General features: G+C 40.7%; 2 protein-coding genes across 2 annotated transcripts in view; one reads left to right on the top strand and one right to left on the bottom strand.

Annotated features, from left to right (window-relative positions):
* Positions 1–18,073, bottom strand: part of LOC124132064 (mitochondrial sodium/calcium exchanger protein-like) — a 60,865-nt gene that overhangs the window by 42,126 nt on the left and 666 nt on the right. The gene's annotated exons all lie outside the window — the stretch shown is intronic.
* LOC124132068 (3-methyl-2-oxobutanoate dehydrogenase [lipoamide] kinase, mitochondrial-like) overlaps positions 2,676–18,073 on the top strand; it is a 67,932-nt gene continuing 52,534 nt past the window's right edge. The window contains exon 1 of the mRNA XM_048396488.1: positions 2,676–3,122. Coding sequence (XP_048252445.1) covers positions 2,934–3,122 — 189 coding nt within the window. The 5' untranslated portion in view covers positions 2,676–2,933. The remainder of the gene's footprint in view (positions 3,123–18,073) is intronic.

The raw sequence follows: 18,073 nt of genomic DNA, 5'->3' as shown, positions 1-18,073 counted from the left end.
GACTGATGCCGATTTATAGTGCTAGCTCACTGGGATACCATGCCGCAGTTTAACATGAATACCCCACTCAGACACAGTATACTGACTCCGAGCCGACCAGTCCTTGTTTTAGCCCCAGTCCTTGTTTTAGCACCTTAATGTTGAGCGCCAGACAGGGTAACAACAAGTACCATCTTTTAACGTCTTTTGGTATGACGCGGCCGGGGATCGAACCCCGGACCTTCCACTCTCCGGGCGGACGCTCTACCACAAGACCACGGAGGCGGCCCACAACAGTAGAACACTACAACAGTAGAACAACACAACAGTAGAAAAAACACAATAGTAGAGCACAACAGTAGAACAACACAATAGTAGAACAACACAACAGTAGAACAACACAACAGTAGAACAACACAACAGCAGAACAACACCACAGTAGAACACCACAAAACGCGTTGTGTTGCTGGGGGCGATGTCTGCGCTTCTGGGGAATGCGGTCATTGAGTACTCGTGTGAGGCGTTTCTCACAACCGCTGCTTTGTGATGACTAACATATGTCGATACATTTCTCACCTCTGGTATACATATATGTGAGCCTCCTACATCATAGCATCACCAAACGGGTGACGGTCAATCAAGCTATATGACCGTGACGACGTATGACACACGTAACGTGGTCTGTTTCGGTTCGATACGGGGCTGCTTATTTCAATGATATTGTATGAAGCGTTTGTAAAATATAGGCCGCTATCTAAAACAATGATGATTGGACGCTGTTATGTTATGATTGTTAAAACATGGTTTGTTCATCAAATAAACCAATTATGTGTATACTTGAAAACTCATTCACTCGGACGTAATTATATCGGTTCAGTACACATATATTATAATGAGTATAATTACATCCATTCAATTTCAGTGCGTCCTATTTATAGCTATTACTTAAATATTACATTGACCAAACACGCGTTAATATTAAATTATCCAGGTATTTTATGTTTATCCACACATATTAGCGTAGTAACTCGCCATAGGATGCAGACATGTTCTTTTAAACAAGTACATAAGCACATGTAGCACATTCAGTGTCACTTAGGGCAACTGCCTCTGTTCACCAAGTAGTGAATGGGTACCCGGTAGGATGTGATGATAATGTCTAGAAACTTTTACTACCACTATGGACCCGTGAAGATTGCAAATTTAATAAAAATAGTCTGTGGTAAATGAAAAAGTTACTCCATTAAGTGGAGCCTTCTGTTGTTCCTTCAGCCTGCAGGTGTAAGAATAGGTCTCAGCAACCCATGCTTGCCGTAAAAGGCGACTATGATTGTCGTAAGAGGCGACTAACGGGATCGGTTGGTCAGGCTCGCTGACTTGGTTGATGCATGTCATCGTATCTCAATTAAGTGGATCGATGCTCGTGATATCAATCACTGGATTGTCTGGTCCAGACTCGGTTATTTACAGACCGCTGTCATATAGCTGGAATATTGCCGAGTGCGGCGTAAATTACAAACTAAACAACAAATTAGGAAACATAAGCTTTACAACAGTCGCAGAGCGGGTGACACACAGTTATAATGTGGCTTTGTGAAACCGATCCCTTGTCACCAAATCTTCCCTTCAACGGACACAGTTTATTCAGTATATTTGAAGACTGCACCGATGCGTGCGCGCATGGCGTGAGCGGGCTGCGGGTCACATGTTTGACAGGCGTTGGCGTGCAGTACGCCGACTGAACAGTACCGTATTTACTGTGTTTAGAGCCTGGTGTCGGGTAATGTGTGGAAATAAGACCCGTTCCTCTAATTAAAAGGGCTCCGATGCACAAAGTGATCTTAGCGCTGGGAATGGCTTAAGTCTATGTTCAAGTATAGGAGTTACGATCGATTTAGAGCTAAGATCGCTTTGTGCAAACGGGCCCCGCGGGTCAGCTATACAGATAAGAGTTTCCCCCTTCACATTTGAATCACATGAAGATTCCTGAACTTACAAACGAGCCAACCCTTCTCTTATATGATCCAAGGTTTTAGAATGACACGTACAGCTAAAGGAAGCCATCGAGCGACACCAAAGACTGGAAGACCTAAATTAACACGTGACCTCAATAAGGCACAGTGGAATTCTCTTTTTACACACGTAACCAGTGTTATAACTACTACCACAGTATTCCTATCGAACGTATGACGCGAAACAAAGACTAACGGCTAGACCCACGGGTTCGTAACACTCAAAAATTAATGCTACGCTAATTTAAGCCTCGATTTGGTATAACGCAAAGCTTGCAATGAGCGGTCGATGGCTACGCTTATATTAATGAAAGGAACGCACTCTTAGTAAAGGAAATGCGGTATGACGCTGTCTTCGCTTAGATTTGTTAATACGGTAAATATAGAAAAAATGTTTCGAGATTGAGAAAAAAAGATACTTATCAAGAAATATTATTCGATTCGTATGTGAATGTTAAAATAATTGTTTTTCATAAAGCTATTATTTTATATTATTAGGGGAAAACATTGATTAAGATATAGGCCTATGTGTCTTTTCCACTGACATTAGTAATAGTAATTCATTATATATTTAAAATCTCCCGATTTGCATAAAATACTTAAATACTGCTCAAAAGAACGATCGACTTTCACTTGTTTTCGTTATGACGCAAGTGTTAACCTACGAGGACATGACCTGTATCACGTGACCGAGGAGAGCACGAGGCCGCGTGCTGACAGTCAGACATACAAAACACACCCAGCATCCAGTCGTCGGAGAAGTATGGGTCAAGTTGGACCCATGTTTTTACGAATATACTCTGTCTATCGCCACAAGAGACTACAAGGGATGACCTCAGTTCATGATATGCAAGTAGTGACTGGCTATAGAGATTCTTTTTGTCTGGATTTGTATCATTCCTAGTCCAAACTATCGATTTGGTGCGTTCCACTTCATCTGGCATGATGCAAAGGCTCTCGCGATTCCAAGATGTCTTGCCTTTAGGGTCAAGGCGCACGGATGTTTTATCAGCTGGAATGGTCAGACTGTTTTCAGACGAAGTGTTTAAAACGGAATATCAGGATCGAGAACGTTCAAGATCTGTGACATCGTTTTATTACCAGAGCGCTATCGATCAGACAGCGGCCAAGGTATTGTTTATGAAAATGCATAATATTGTTCGGTTTTCGTTCACATTGTTGTTGTTATAGAACCAAAATCATCATCTGAGTAATTTTATGGAGTTGTCAGTCAACGTGTAATCCTATTTTTAGACGTGATGATTGGTGTATATATAAAATAATTGCGATGCCATTTGTATAAACATGATTCATGGTGAAGCTGCCACAGTAACATTCTTGGTTTTAGAATCAGCTGGCCAGTAATCAGGCTTAAATCACTTCTTTTGAGCCCAGAAAATCACGTCACCACTGGTCAAGGTTTCTTCAGAGATGGATGACATTTAATATTAACTACTTTTTCAAGACCTTAATTCATAAATAATGTCGCAGCTATATCAGTTTAACAAATACCTGACATCTTTCTGGGATACTGACTTGAAACAACACAAATGCATTCTTGGGGGCAAGAATTTTATTCCTTTCATACCCAGAACATCTGCGATGTTTTTATGGATAAACATTTGGGTTGTTTAGTCAAGGAGAAGTAATCCTTATGTTTTGAAGACAACTAATGTAACTAAATTTTAATATGAAGTATGGTAGTATATCATGATAATGATTTCTGTTAGGCAAATTTAGCATGTTTCATTAGGGATGCCTCATGATACATTCCAGATAATGTAGAACAATGTCAACAATCTTCGTTTAAATTTGAATTTGTTGATCTCCAATGATATAAGTACAAACTACACGCATGTCATTTGACGTCATTTTCAGTAGCCTATAAAAAATTGTACAAGATTCATGCTATAGACTTGCGGCTAACGTCACATACTGTCAATAATGGTTATGGTAATTAGACTGTGTTATACATGGTATAATATATTCAAATATTGAAACAGTAAATGGCTGAACTCTATCAGGTAATTAACTCGACTGGTATCATATCATGGGCATTTTTCAGCCTTATTACTTATAAAACATGTACATTGTGATTCACTGTCAGATGTTCAGTGGCAGTCAGGGGCGGTCGGGTAGCCCAGTGGTTAAAGTGTTCGCTCATCAAACCGAAGACCCAGGTTCGATTCCCGACATGTACAATGTGTGAAGCCCATTTCTGGTGTCCCCCATCGTGATATTGCTGGAATATTGCTAAAAGCACCGTAAAATCAAACTCACTCACTCAGAGGCAGTCAATCAGTAAGACATTTACACCATGAATACGTGTGCTGCTGCCATAGTGAAAGCTAAGTATTCTAACATACCTGCCAGTATGTTACCTATATACAGTATGTATACCTGCCATACATGCCAGTTTTCCCTTTGTCATTTTTGTAGAGACACTGTGGTCACTCCGTGACTTCCGCCACTAGTTCGATGTGCGAGTCTCGTGACATTTGTTTGGATCCTTCATAGATAAGATTATTCCAGTTCATATTATGTTTTGAAGAGTATATCGGGGTTTAACCTGGACTTAAGAAAGTGGGGGTCCAGGGGACTCCCAACAATTACTTTTACAGGCAACATGAGGGTCCTGTAAGGTAGGACCCGTGAAGATTCCGGGGTAGAATAGGTCTTCAGCAACTAATGCTTGCCGTAAAAGGCGACTATGCTTGTTGTAAAATGCGACTAAGAGAATCGGGTGGTCAGGCTTGCCAACTTCGTTGATGCATGTTATCGATCCCAATTGCGTGGATCGATGCTCATGATATTAATCACTGGATTGTCTGGTCCAGATTCGATTATTTACAGACCACCGTCATATAGCTGGAATATTGCTGAGTGCGGCGTTAAACAACAAAGCAACCAACCTGTATGGTAATGAAGTGGTGCAGTGTACTGTATGTTTAGATAATTACTTTAGAGTCTGGAATAAATCAATGATCATGTGGAAGAAATAACAGACACCCATATCTGGTCTTGTTGCATTTTAGGCACAATGAATATTATTGTGCGTCCCTGGGGACGTAGGGGCATGGGTGGCCCAGTTGTCTGAAGCGCTGCGATTCGCTGTGCAGAGTTGTGTCCCTTGGGCATGCCAGAAACCTATGATTGTGGGTTCGAACCCTGGCTCACCCCAATTATGTTTCTAGGTTTGTACCGTACCCGTGCTCGTGGGTTTCACCGAAGTAGTAAACGTTTAAGACCTGCATCACTTCGGGCTTTCCTCCCACAGTAAGCTGACATGCCGTGATATAACTGGAAAACTGTCACTCACCCTTAGGACACAGTATTTTTTTTCTACGTCCATTCTCTACATTTGTGTAAACTGTGGCATGGTATATCAGTGGGCTAGCACTATAAATTGGCATCAGTCCGGACTAGTACAACCAGACACACACACGTGTGCATGCATGTCGCTATATAAGTGCAGTAATCTTGGACATGACGTCAAACCCCCTTTCACCTCGCCGAACTGTCAGTTGGTTCAGTATAAATGGCTCAACTTCAGCCCTGTTCCTTCATTGGAGCTAATTACATGAGTGTAGGTGAAACTAAACAGGAAGCTACCTGAGCTCCAGATTAAGCAACTGAGTCACCTGGATCTGGATCTGTGTACCTGTCAGTCCTGGAGATTCTCGGTAATCAACATTTGGGATCCAGGACATTAATTTAAAAACAGGTTCCCAGGGTGAGCTGTACCAGATAAAAATAGGCACTGAAAATGCAGTTTGACTTTTGTAATGCTATTTTAGGTTAAAATCAAGGGAAACAACTGTATCGTGATTCACATTACAAAGTGGTAAACATTTGTGCATTTCACCCATTACATTCAACGGTAATATTGACTGATGACATCCCAGACAAATTAGTGGAATTTCACCTACGGAGGGTTTCAAAGGAGAAACTGTCAATATGTAGCCTAGTGGTTAAAGCGTTCGCTCGTCACGCCAGAGACCCGGGTTCGATTCCTAACATGGGTACAATGTGTGAAGCCCATTTCTGGTGTCCCCTGGTATGATATTGCTGGAATATTGCTAAAAGCGGCGTAAAACCTTACTCACTCACTTACTCAAGGCAATGGGGCAGATTTACGCACACGCACTTGGAGCAAGCTTGTGGTATGACTGCTCAAGGATGGCAAGAAGAGCTGAGTATTGCTTGGTGTCTTGCCATACGATTTGTATCAGGATACAGTTTTGTGAAGTTCTAGGGTAAAATAGTTCTTCAGCAACCCATGCTTGCCGTAAAAGGCAACTGTGCTTGTGGTAAGAGGCAACTAACGGGATCGGGTGGTCACTCACTGACTTGGTAGGTGCATGTCATCGTATTCCAATTGTGTGGAACGATGCTCATGATGTCAATCACTGGATTGTCTGGACCAGACTCGATTATTTGCAGACCGTCGTCATGATACACAACATCAAATAGTAAGAAATGATGAAAAGAAGTCCACGTTAGTCCAGCATCTTCTTTATATCAGTGCATGATACACAATATCAGCAGTTGTATGAATATATATATATATATATATATATATATATATATATATATATATATATATATATATAAACAATGTGTCTTAAGCATGTTAAGCACTTGGTGTGAGTTCACTGAAGTGTGTCATAATGAAAGTTCATACTTCATTGAACTCCCACAAAGAGAAAGTCAGCTCTTTTATTATTTCACATCACTGTGATAAGCCTAAAAGAGATTTATTACATAATTTCATTTAGCATGTTTAGTAAATGTAACACGACACGCTGTCATTCTGACTGACTTACTGAGGTAACTCATAGCACAGCTTTGTCATCCAGTGATGATATATTTGAATATATGTGTTGTAAACATGCTACAACAGATGTTCCCGAAGAGCAGGTTCAGCATACAAACATACTTACCTCTCGATTTGAGGAATTATTTTATTCCGCGATACAGGCGGTTTTTGTATGGCTGTCAGTGAAAACATGTTCATACACTGTTTGGCCCTCACTCTATGAAGGTTCATACTCCAATGAACTCACACAAAGTGAAAGTCAATTCTTCGTTGAACCTATCACTCTTTGGGGTCGTGTGACCGACCTCTTGTCCAGAAATGAAGCGGCATGTCGTTTAAACTTCACATACTAAAATTAGTTTGTGTTGAACATATATTCAACATGGACTGTGATGACATATGTGACAAGAAAAACAACTATTTTTGTGCAATGATGTGGACTTTGAACTCCAAAACCTGAAACCAAATTCAATTAATATTTTTTCAGTTTCATTGGTCTGTTGACAAACCCCATTAAGATACACAGCATGCACAGTGCAAACACATCCGATCAGATTTCATAACGGCTGCATGGTGCAATTTGAACATGAAAGCAAGACAAGTCGTACATTCATTCAAACTTCTTTGACACCACCGGGTAGTGTCGGCACGTATGTTAATGCGGGAGGGATTGGCTCTTGGGGGAAACAAGAACAACATCGGCATCACTGTCCCAGCACGATTAAAACTCAACATATAAACAACAAATACACAATGAGCGGTACACCTGCTCTGACAATACAAACGCGACAAAGTCAGAGCAGAGTTTCCAGCTCACACACATACGTGAGCTCCAGCTCAGGAGGGGTGGTCGGGTAGCCTAGTGGTTAAAGCGTTCGCTCGTCACGCCGAAGACCCAGGTTCGATTCCCGACATGGGTACAATGTGTGAAGCCCATTTCTGGTGTCCCCCGCCGTGATATTGCTGGAATATTGCTCAAAGCGGCGTAAAACCAAACTCACTCACTCACTCACTCCAGCTCAGGATGTTTCCTGCGAGCAGCACATCTTGTAGTACACTCTGACAATCAGAACACATGTAAACACATACAGTCAAGTCTCGTTATTCCGACATTCAGCTTTGTCCGGCACTAATAACAGGAACCGATAATATCAGTGCTATTTAGACCAGTTAATCCGACAGTCTCACACTCCGACTCCGGCACACCTAATTTGCAACAAATCATACTTTAATCAGTCTCATTAATCTGACACAGTGATCAGCGTACTCCGAGGTCATCGGCCTGCGAGTACACAGCCCATGTTTTGATGCGAGACGAGTCGGCTGGAAGCGGCATATTTCAACGTCTGCAGAGATAAACTTGCTTAACAAAAAACAATTAAAGTTTAAATAAAGAAAACAGGATTAATCACATGCTTAGATTATCTCATTAAAATCAGTTACAAGTTCTCACTGTCGCCGAGGACATCCCGTTACAGGTCACGTCAGAACAAACTTTCGTTTAATTGTCCGATTTTCAATCACGGACGTTGATACCACATAATTTTGTTTATTCGACATACACATTAATCCCACATAATCATATGCAACCGAGCATGTTGGATTAATGGGATTTGACTGTATATAGTAATAAACAATATTGAACAGACGAAGAGACAATGACGTTACCCTGGACTTATGGACGTGATTACTGACACAGACGAGGGGATAATCAGTTAGGTCCCACCCGTGAAGATCCGGGTCAGAAAAGGTCTTCATCAACCCATGCTTGTCATAAACGGTGACTTGTCGTAAGAGGAGACTAACGGGATCGGTCTGTCAGACTCGTTGACTTGGTTGATGCATGTCATCGTATCCCAATTGCGTGGATCGATGCTCATAATGTCGATCACTGGATTGTCTGGTCAAGACTCCATTATCTACAGACCGCTGTCATATAGCTGGAATATTGCTGAGTGCGGCGTTAAACAACGACAACAACAACTGTGACACTAGTGGTTTAATCATTTTCTCATGAGGAAAAGGATTCGATTCCCCACATTGTTGCAACTATAATGTGTGCCGCCCATGCTGCTTCCATCACCCATTTATCAGTCTATCCGTGAATCTCTCAAGTTTTATGTGGGGGCACGGGTGGCCCAGTCGTCTAAGGCGCCGCGATTCGCTGTGCAGAGTTGCGTCCCTTAGGCACGCCAGAAACCTATGATTGTGGGTTCGAATCCCGGTTCGCCCCGATTATGTTTCTAGGTTTGTTTGCTCGTGGGTTTCACCGAAGTGGTAAACGTCTGAGGCCTGCATCACTTCGGGCTTTCCTCCCACATTAAGCTGACACGCCGTGATATGACTGGAATACTGTTAAAAGCGGCGTTAAACCCAACTCACTCACTCACTCACTCAAGTTTTATGTCATCATGTAATACAAGAGAGTCTTTACCTGTGCCAAACAGGTTCTTTGTTCTTTTGAAAATAATATTGATATGCAGCTATGCTGTGACACAAGGCAGTTCGAGTTAAAGCCATTGACAACCAATATTGTGTTGGCATAACTGCAGACAGAATTTAACTCTCTTCAAGCATGAAGACTGATGTTATCTGTAAGCAGCAGTGCCTTGGGGATATTATAGGTAATAAATGTTTCACAAAACTGACTTTTTTAATAAAATTGTTTGAACATGTTGAATAGACAACGAACGAATTGTTCAAGGCAGGTAACTGACAGTGGCTTGACATGCTTGACAATATTAGACACAGTGTTCCCTTTTGCCGGTAAATACCAGTTTTTCCCGGCAGAATTAGGCTTGGACAGGTAATTCATGTGACTGCCAGTCCCTTAGACAAACTTCTAGTCTCTGAAATTAACATATTTTCATATTAACATGATTAACAGTTCTTAAATTATAGTTATAAAATATTATATAAAGGTGCCCAGAGACTTTCTTAATTTTCAGATACTAGACTTGCCAGACATTATAATTTATAGACTTGCATGGGCTGTGTTGGATATATTTGTTTCAGGGTCTGTATGACCGACTACCAGTCCCTGTGGTCCGGCAAATAAAGTACTTTATAAATCTTTTGTTGAGCAAAGCATCGGGAGTGATATTGCTGGAATATTGCTAAAAATGGCGTAAAGCATACTCACTCACTCAGTTTGTAGATAGTAACAAGCAGTGTCTTAAGTGTAAAAAGTACTTCTAACAAGCAGTAACCATGGTAACAGCTTGAGCAGCAGAGCCATTAGTGATGTCATTTGATTGTGACGTCATGGTAACAATGACGTCACAATGGTCAGCAGTATCTCCTGTGGGAGCCAGCCTTGGATGGTAAATTGTGACTGTTAGACAGACTAACCATCATCTTGCTGGGACCATTGTTATATCAGACACATGTTGAGAAAACATCTTGTTGATGGTCTTATGCTAATGTACTCGAGTGCAGAAACGTCATGGGAATCCTGGTTAATGGGACTGACAGGAATATGTGGTTACAATGTTTGAACAGTTGCCCACTCACAGTTCTTAGTATGCTGCACAACAAATCTCATCTCTCCACTTGTAATGTGTAGTTTTGTTGAAGCTGATCTGGAGACAGATGGCATGGTATGGGACTAGTGGTCATGGTAGATGTAATTAACCAATGTCAGGGTCACTGACAGTTGTCTGTTTCTTAAAGGGGGACTCACTGATATGGGTTCCGTTGTACAAAACAACCTTAGCGCTACAACTGCCGTACGTCTATGTTGAGGTAAGGGAGTTACGATCACCTTAGTGCTAAGATCGCTTTGTACAATTGTTGGTTGGTTGGTTGGTTTGTTGGTTTGTTGTTTAACGCCGCACTCAGCAATATTACAGCTATATGACGGCTGTCTGTAAAAAATCGAGTCTGGACCAGACAATCCAGTGATTAATGTCATGAGCATCGATCCGCGCAATAGGATCGATGACATGCATCAACCAAGTCAGCGAGCATGACCACCCGATCCCGTTAGTTGCCTTTTACGACAAGCATAGTCACCTTTTACGGCAAGCATGGGTTGCTGAAGACCTCTTCTACCCCGGATCTTCATGGGTCCTTTGTACAATGGCACCCTTGTTTCCATTCTCTGCCCACTTACGCCAAGATGATCTTAACACCATACTTCAACTTAGGCTTACGATAGTCTTAGCGCTAAGATTGTTTTGTGCAAGTGAGCGCTGGTCTAGAAGTTGATGTTCAAGTAATTATGATAATCATCAACTGCTAGTTTGATTACATCCTACAAATTCTGTTTGCAGATATATAAAGGAGATTTTGAATGACTTCAATCAAATTTGCCCACACTGGCAATGGCTCCCCTACGAGGCTAGTCTTCCTTTAAGCTTATGAATATCATTTTAGATATAAAAACCTCTTGTCAACATGGTTGACATAGGCAAGGTCAGGTCATGGCCAAGGTCAGGTCACGGCCCTGTGGCTCAGTTGGAGCCAAGTAAAACATGTTTACTGACCTGTGTGGAAACTGACACTACATTGACTTGTTTTGTAAAGCATGGTAGGACTTCAGTCCAAGGCGGTCAAGTCTCTCTTTTCAGAATTCTCAGCACATGTATGAATGGTTCGTTGTTTTGTCCAATATCTGACATGTCTCAATTTTAACTGCTAATTCATCACATGTTTATATATTTGATGATATTTTTCATACATAAAATGTTAACGGTTGATTATGAAGGGGTATTTATTGTTTGAAATTATAGATATGGAAACATGTTTATTTAAATGTGGAATGAGTGAATGAACTGTTCAGCATCCTGATTGAACTGAGACTCAAACCAAGTGTGCAGTTATCCAACTAGACTATAATTTCTTAGTTTAAATCATAGTAAATAGGGGTGGTCGGGTAGCCTAGTGGTTAAAGCGTTCGCTCGTTACGCCGAAGACCCGGGTTCGATTCCCGACATGGGTACAATGTGTGAAGCCCATTTCTGGTGTCCCCCGCCGTGATATTGCTGGAATATTGCTAAAAGTGGTGTAAAACCATACTCAATCACTCACTCACTCATAGTAAATAATCAGAACAAGTTGTACTCCTTAAGAGACTGGAGTCCTTAGACTAATATCCACATATCAAGACTTGCCTATTAGGAGGATAGAATTACTACACATCCATGGAGTCTTCTTTCAGTACAGCCTTGGAGCCAGGCTATTATCAGATGTGTGAGAGACTTAGACTATTCACCTGCTGACCTGCATGGTCTTAATACTATGTCAGCTGATGTGGCATTTTTTTCCCATGTAACCATGGTAACACACTGGCAGATAAGGTACAAGTTCATATACCCTTCCCGAAATGCCAATCTTCTTACCTATGAGAATACATTGATGGATTATATTATATTGAAACTGAACACCCATGAAATGCAGTTTAGCGTACTTATCCAAGCACGTCTGATTGTAATGCAAGGGCATTAACTCTGGATGTGTGTACGTCGTCTGCTAGCTGTCAGTCAAGATGTTTGTGAAACGGTTTGTTAACGATACTGATGAAGACATGTCAGACAAACTGGTGAAAATGATGCCAATATCACCTTTGTTGCGTAGCTGTCAAACCTGGATGTCTACATGAGTGAGAAGCCAGGATGCAGGGTTGCAAGCCCCGCTGGGTCCAGGGCTAAGCCCTGGTGGGGGGGCGAAAACTGGTTTTGAATGATTTTAAGACCATTTTAACGGCCTTAGACATGTTAGAGAGCATGTATTCTGAAATAACAACAAATAATTGCTCGAAAGGGGAAAGAATGAACCCACTCTCGCCGTGTTGGTTGCAATCGCGATAAATCGAAAGAGAAAAGCGTTTCAAAATATTTTTGTCTACATTTTATATGAATGCGTGAGAATTTCAAAACGCGTGACATAGGTGATAAACGGGTGAGACTCACGCGAGATGCGTGAGAGTTGACAGGTATGTCATAGTTGTGAGGCTTGGGAGTTGGAGACCATTTGTAGCCCAAGTAAGGCTTAATCAATGGGATCAGGTGGTCAGGCTCGCAGACTTGGTTGATGCATGTCATCGTATCCCAAATGAGTGGATTGATGCTCATGATGTCAATCACTGGCCAAACTTGATTATTTACAGACCTCCGTCGTATAGCCGGTGTTAAACAAGAAACAACCAACCAACCATGTGGCTACCAACTCTTCTATGTGGGAAGGGAAAGGCTCTCACCACACTATGATCATGCTATATATAGAGAATCACATAAACAACCAACCATGTGGCTACCAACTCTTCTATGTGGGAAGGGAAAGGCTCTCACCACACTATGATCATGCTTTATATAGAGAATCACATAAACAACCAACCATGTGGCTACCAACTCTTCTATGTGGGAAGGGAAAGGCTCTCACCACACTATGATCATGCTATATATAGAGAATCACATAAACAACCAACCATGTGGCTACCAACTCTTCTATGTGGGAAGGGAAAGGCTCTCGCCAAACTATGATCATGCTATGTATAGAGAATCACATAAACAACCAACCATGTGGCTACCAACTCTTCTATATGGGAAGGGAAAGGCTCTCACCAAACTATGATCATGCTATATATAGAGAATCACATAAACAACCAACCATGTGGCTGCCAACTCTTCTATGTGGGAAGGGAAAGGCTCTCACCACACTATGATCATGCTATATATAGAGAATCACATAAACAACCAACCATGTGGCTGCCAACTCTTCTATGTGGGAAGGGAAAGGCTCTCACCACACTATGATCATGCTATATATAGAGAATCACATAAACAACCAACCATGTGGCTGCCAACTCTTCTATGTGGGAAGGGAAAGGCTCTCACCACACTATGATCATGCTATATATAGAGAATCACATAAACAACCAACCATGTGGCTGCCAACTCTTCTATGTGGGAAGGGAAAGGCTCTCACCACACTATGATCATGCTATATATAGAGAATCACATAAACAACCAACCATGTGGCTACCAACTCTTCTATGTGGGAAGGGAAAGGCTCTCACCACACTATGATCATGCTATATATAGAGAATCACATAAACAACCAACCATGTGGCTACCAACTCTTCTATGTGGGAAGGGAAAGGCTCTCACCAAACTATGATCATGCTATATATAGAGAATCACATAAACAACCAACCATGTGGCTACCAACTCTTCTATGTGGGAAGGGAAAGGCTCTCACTACACTATGATCATGCTATATATAGAGAATCACATAAACAACCAACTTCAAGGGTGCTGCAAACCAGTAATACTGTGTAGTCTCTGTCACTGATAAAGAAGCACTGGGTTTAGAATGCGAGTGTCACAGACACCATGGACACTAGAAGTGGGAATGTCTCCATGAGCACCTGGAAGTGCCCAGTGGGAGAGCCGGCCAGAATGGTGCCACCCAATCTAGTTTGACCTTGGTGAGATGTAAACAAGTTTATCTACAGGGGGAAATACCAACCTCATTCAGAGGTTTGCTATTGATAGCTGCGGAGAACAAACAAAGGTCTCGTTATAGACACACTGATTGTAAGTACATGTGTTCGCAGCATTCTAGCCTTGCTGCAAGGCTGTACTGAATGATAAATACATCAGAGCTCCAGATAACTTTTTGAGCTATTGCGTTTTTACTCGAAGGTTCTATTTTAATCAGGTTATCACATCACTCTATTGGGTTTTTCCCAAAATGAGCTGATATTTTGAGATTTCAAAAAATAAATAAATGTCTTAAATGTATATAAGGGTTCTAACTAAATGCATGTCTTGGAGAGTAAATTAGCTTGTAATTGTGTATCGGAAACACAATTACGCATGCTGAAAAAGCTTCTTTGGGTCTTTACACATGCTGTTTTTGTACCGGTACATTTGAGTTTTTCATTTAATGCATGCGTTTCTGAACGCAAGTTAATTGAAAGTAATTGGGTTTTGAATAGTTTTGGGGGGTATTTACGCAAATAGGCAGCTCAGCTCTAGCTCTGGTCCATGGATGTGTAGTAATTCTCTCCTTATAATATGCAAGTCTAGATAATCAGACAAAACTTCTAGGGACAACTTGTGCTTATCATTTACAAGTAGAGATTGCTGCTGTGCATCAATTGTTCCCCGCTATATAATGTCATATGCAGAGGAAGGAAGTGTAAGCTATGGGAGGAGAGGATTGGAGAAAGTACAAATTGGTTGTTATTAACATGATTAATGTAGTTATTTTAGTGTAGTTTATTTATGTTTCAAGGGTTTCCCAGTCGTGATGAACGTCTGAGACCTGCATCACTTCAGGCTTTCCTCCCAAATTAACATGATTAAGCTGACATGTCGAGATATAATTGGAATACTATTCAAAGTGGCGTTAAGCCCAACTCAACTCACTCACTCACTATCCCCCGCCCCAACGAAGTTGGCTGGGGATATAGAAATGGGTTCCGTCCGTGTGTGCGTGCGTACTTTGCATGTCTATCAGACACATACTGAACTGGTTCTATAAGGGTGGTGTTCGTTTCCGGAGCATAACTCAAAAACTTTTAAATCTTTTCTTACAAAACTTTGCATGTCTCCTAGGCACATACTGAACTGGTGCCTTTTGCAATTTAGGAATTTTATAAATTTTTATTTTTTATGTTTCCATTGCAACAAGTTGGACTTAGGTTCTATAGGGTAGAGTTTGATTCCGGAGCATAACTCAAAACCCATTCAATACTTTCCAACACAAACTGTGCATGTTTACCAGACACATACTGGACTGGTGCCTCTTGCTATTTAGGAATTTTAGAATTTTTTATTTTTCAAGTTTCCATGGCAATAAGTTGGACTTAGGTTCTACAGGGGTGGTGTTCTTTCCAGAGTGTAACTCAAAAACCGTTAAATACTTTCTTACAAAACTTTGCATGTCTACCAGGCACATACTGAACTGGTGCCTTTTGATATATAGCACTTTTAGAAATTTTTATTGTTTATGTTTCCATGACAACAAGTTGGATTTAAGTTTTAATATAGGATTGGTTTACTTAAGTAGTATAACAAATAAACTGTTAAATATTTCCTTGCCAAACATTGCATGTCTATATATAAAGCGCATACTGAACTAGTGCCATTTGATATTAAAGAGTTTTAGAAATGTTTATTTTAGAATTTCCATTGCAGCTATTTTGACATGGGCTAAGAGAAATGTTGGGTCTGTTACCTGGTTTGGGACCATAACGTGTTAAAATGGGCGGGGGATATAAATGACTTTGTCAACTATACGCTTGTTACTCTTGTGTACAGTTCCGTTTGGTTAACTGGGTTTGTGTTGTGATTACTTCCGGTTTAGATTTGAAGTATGTTTAGAAGAATGTTGCTGTGTTCAACCCAAACATTCGTGAATATCTCTTGCAACCGTATTATATTTTAGGACAATAATTGCAAACTACAGAACAACCTGTTGATTTCCTATGCAACCAGAAGCAAATAATATATGCGGCTGTGTAATCTCTGCCGGAAGTTAAAACAACTGGCAAAGCAATAAACCATGTAGAACCCTAAACCACCGCCTGAAACGGTATAAATCATACATTACACACAGTGAATTACTTGAAACAATTTTGTGCTCAACTATGCATAGCAATGTCCAAATGTCCAATTACGTGGATCGTTGCTCATGATATTAATCCCTGGATTGTCCGGCCAGTTTACAGCTTGAATGAGATACGATGTATAGCATTGCAAGGTCAGTGCGTAATAAAGCTATGTGGTTTACTAGGCTTATAGCTAAAGGAGATAATCGCTCAATGTGCAATAGAATATTCTTACAAAATATAGACCGGTTAACTTTAGCGAAAGGAGATATATTTCTCCTAAACATTTTTAGCTGTTTTAAAAACAAAATGTACAAATTGAATGGATTATTTATATGATGAAACATGGCAAAATCACAGAATGTGAAAGGCAATTGGTTAAAACATGTCCAGATTAGGTCACTGTCATTTAATTTTAAAGACTTTTTCTGAAGACAAATTGATAAGAGAACCCAAAATGGCACTCTCCTTCAGTAAAAAACAAACTTGCCCAAGAATGAATGAATTATGATTTAAACTAATAATCATTTGCTTGGAGGCTTGTGAAAGTCTAGCAGCAGTCCTCTTACAGGCTGCTTCAGTGAGGTGAATGAGTGAGTGAGTGAGTGAGTTAAAATTGGATTGAAAGTCAAAGGCTAAAAATTGTGTGACAATTTTGGTTTATAGATTTTACTGTAGCCCAAAACAATAATCAGAAAAAAAAATGAATATAATATAAACAGTCTTCAATTTTAATCACTATCCTAAAGCCTGAATCTAGTAAAATTCTGTTCAGTGAGCTGTGGGCGGTGAGGTAGTCTAGTGGTTAAAGCTTTCGCTCGTCACACTGAAGACCCGTGTTTGATGCCGACTTCGGTACAATGTGTGAAGCCCATTCCTGGTGTCCCCACTGTTATATTGCTGAAATATTGCTCAAAGCGGTGTTAAACAATACTCACTCACTCAGTAGAGGATGATGGGTACTAAGGTTTTTGGGCAGGCTGTTAAGTTAATTTGTTTTTATTCCAGCTGCTCTTTCGTTTTTCATGCTGATGGATACAATTATTCAAATTGGAAAGAAAACACTCAGACCATTGTATGTAATCTGGATCAAATGCACAGTGCGTAACACAACACGACACGACACAGCACAACACTACATGTTATGTACCTCCATCAGTATTCACCCACCTGTATATATTGTATACATGCCTGTCAAACCGTGCTGTATATTTTGTATACATGTCTGTTGAACTGTGAAGTCCTTGTATGCTATAAATGATGACACACACACGGTAATGGTCCTATGGATGGTTCGGCAGGATATAAGGAAGCTTTTGTCTGCCTGTTTTTTGAATATTTTGACAGTCTGTAGTATTAACCAGATGAAGAAGGAGGCCTGGTGCAAACATGGCCAGTTTCACTTTCCAATATTTAGTCCTGAAGATTTGAGTCTGGGAACAGCAATGTAGAGTTTACTTTTTAAACAATTCAGCATGGAACATGCGTAGGTTGTCATTGCTAAAAACAAACTCAGTAGCTGGCTGGCTGGTTTGTTGTTTAACGTTGCTCTCAGCAATATTCCAGCTATATGACGGCAGTCTGTAAATAATCAAGTCTGGACCAGACAATCCAGTGGTTTATATCATGACCATCGATCCACGCAATTGGGATACGATGACATGAATCAACCATGTCTGAACATGTCTGAACACCCGATCACGT

This window comes from Haliotis rufescens, unplaced genomic scaffold, assembly GCF_023055435.1.
Source record: "Haliotis rufescens isolate VD_foot unplaced genomic scaffold, xgHalRufe1.0.p SCAF_15, whole genome shotgun sequence".
NCBI classification, from domain to species: Eukaryota; Metazoa; Mollusca; class Gastropoda; order Lepetellida; family Haliotidae; genus Haliotis; species Haliotis rufescens.
This window is presented reverse-complemented; position numbering and strand designations above follow the sequence as displayed.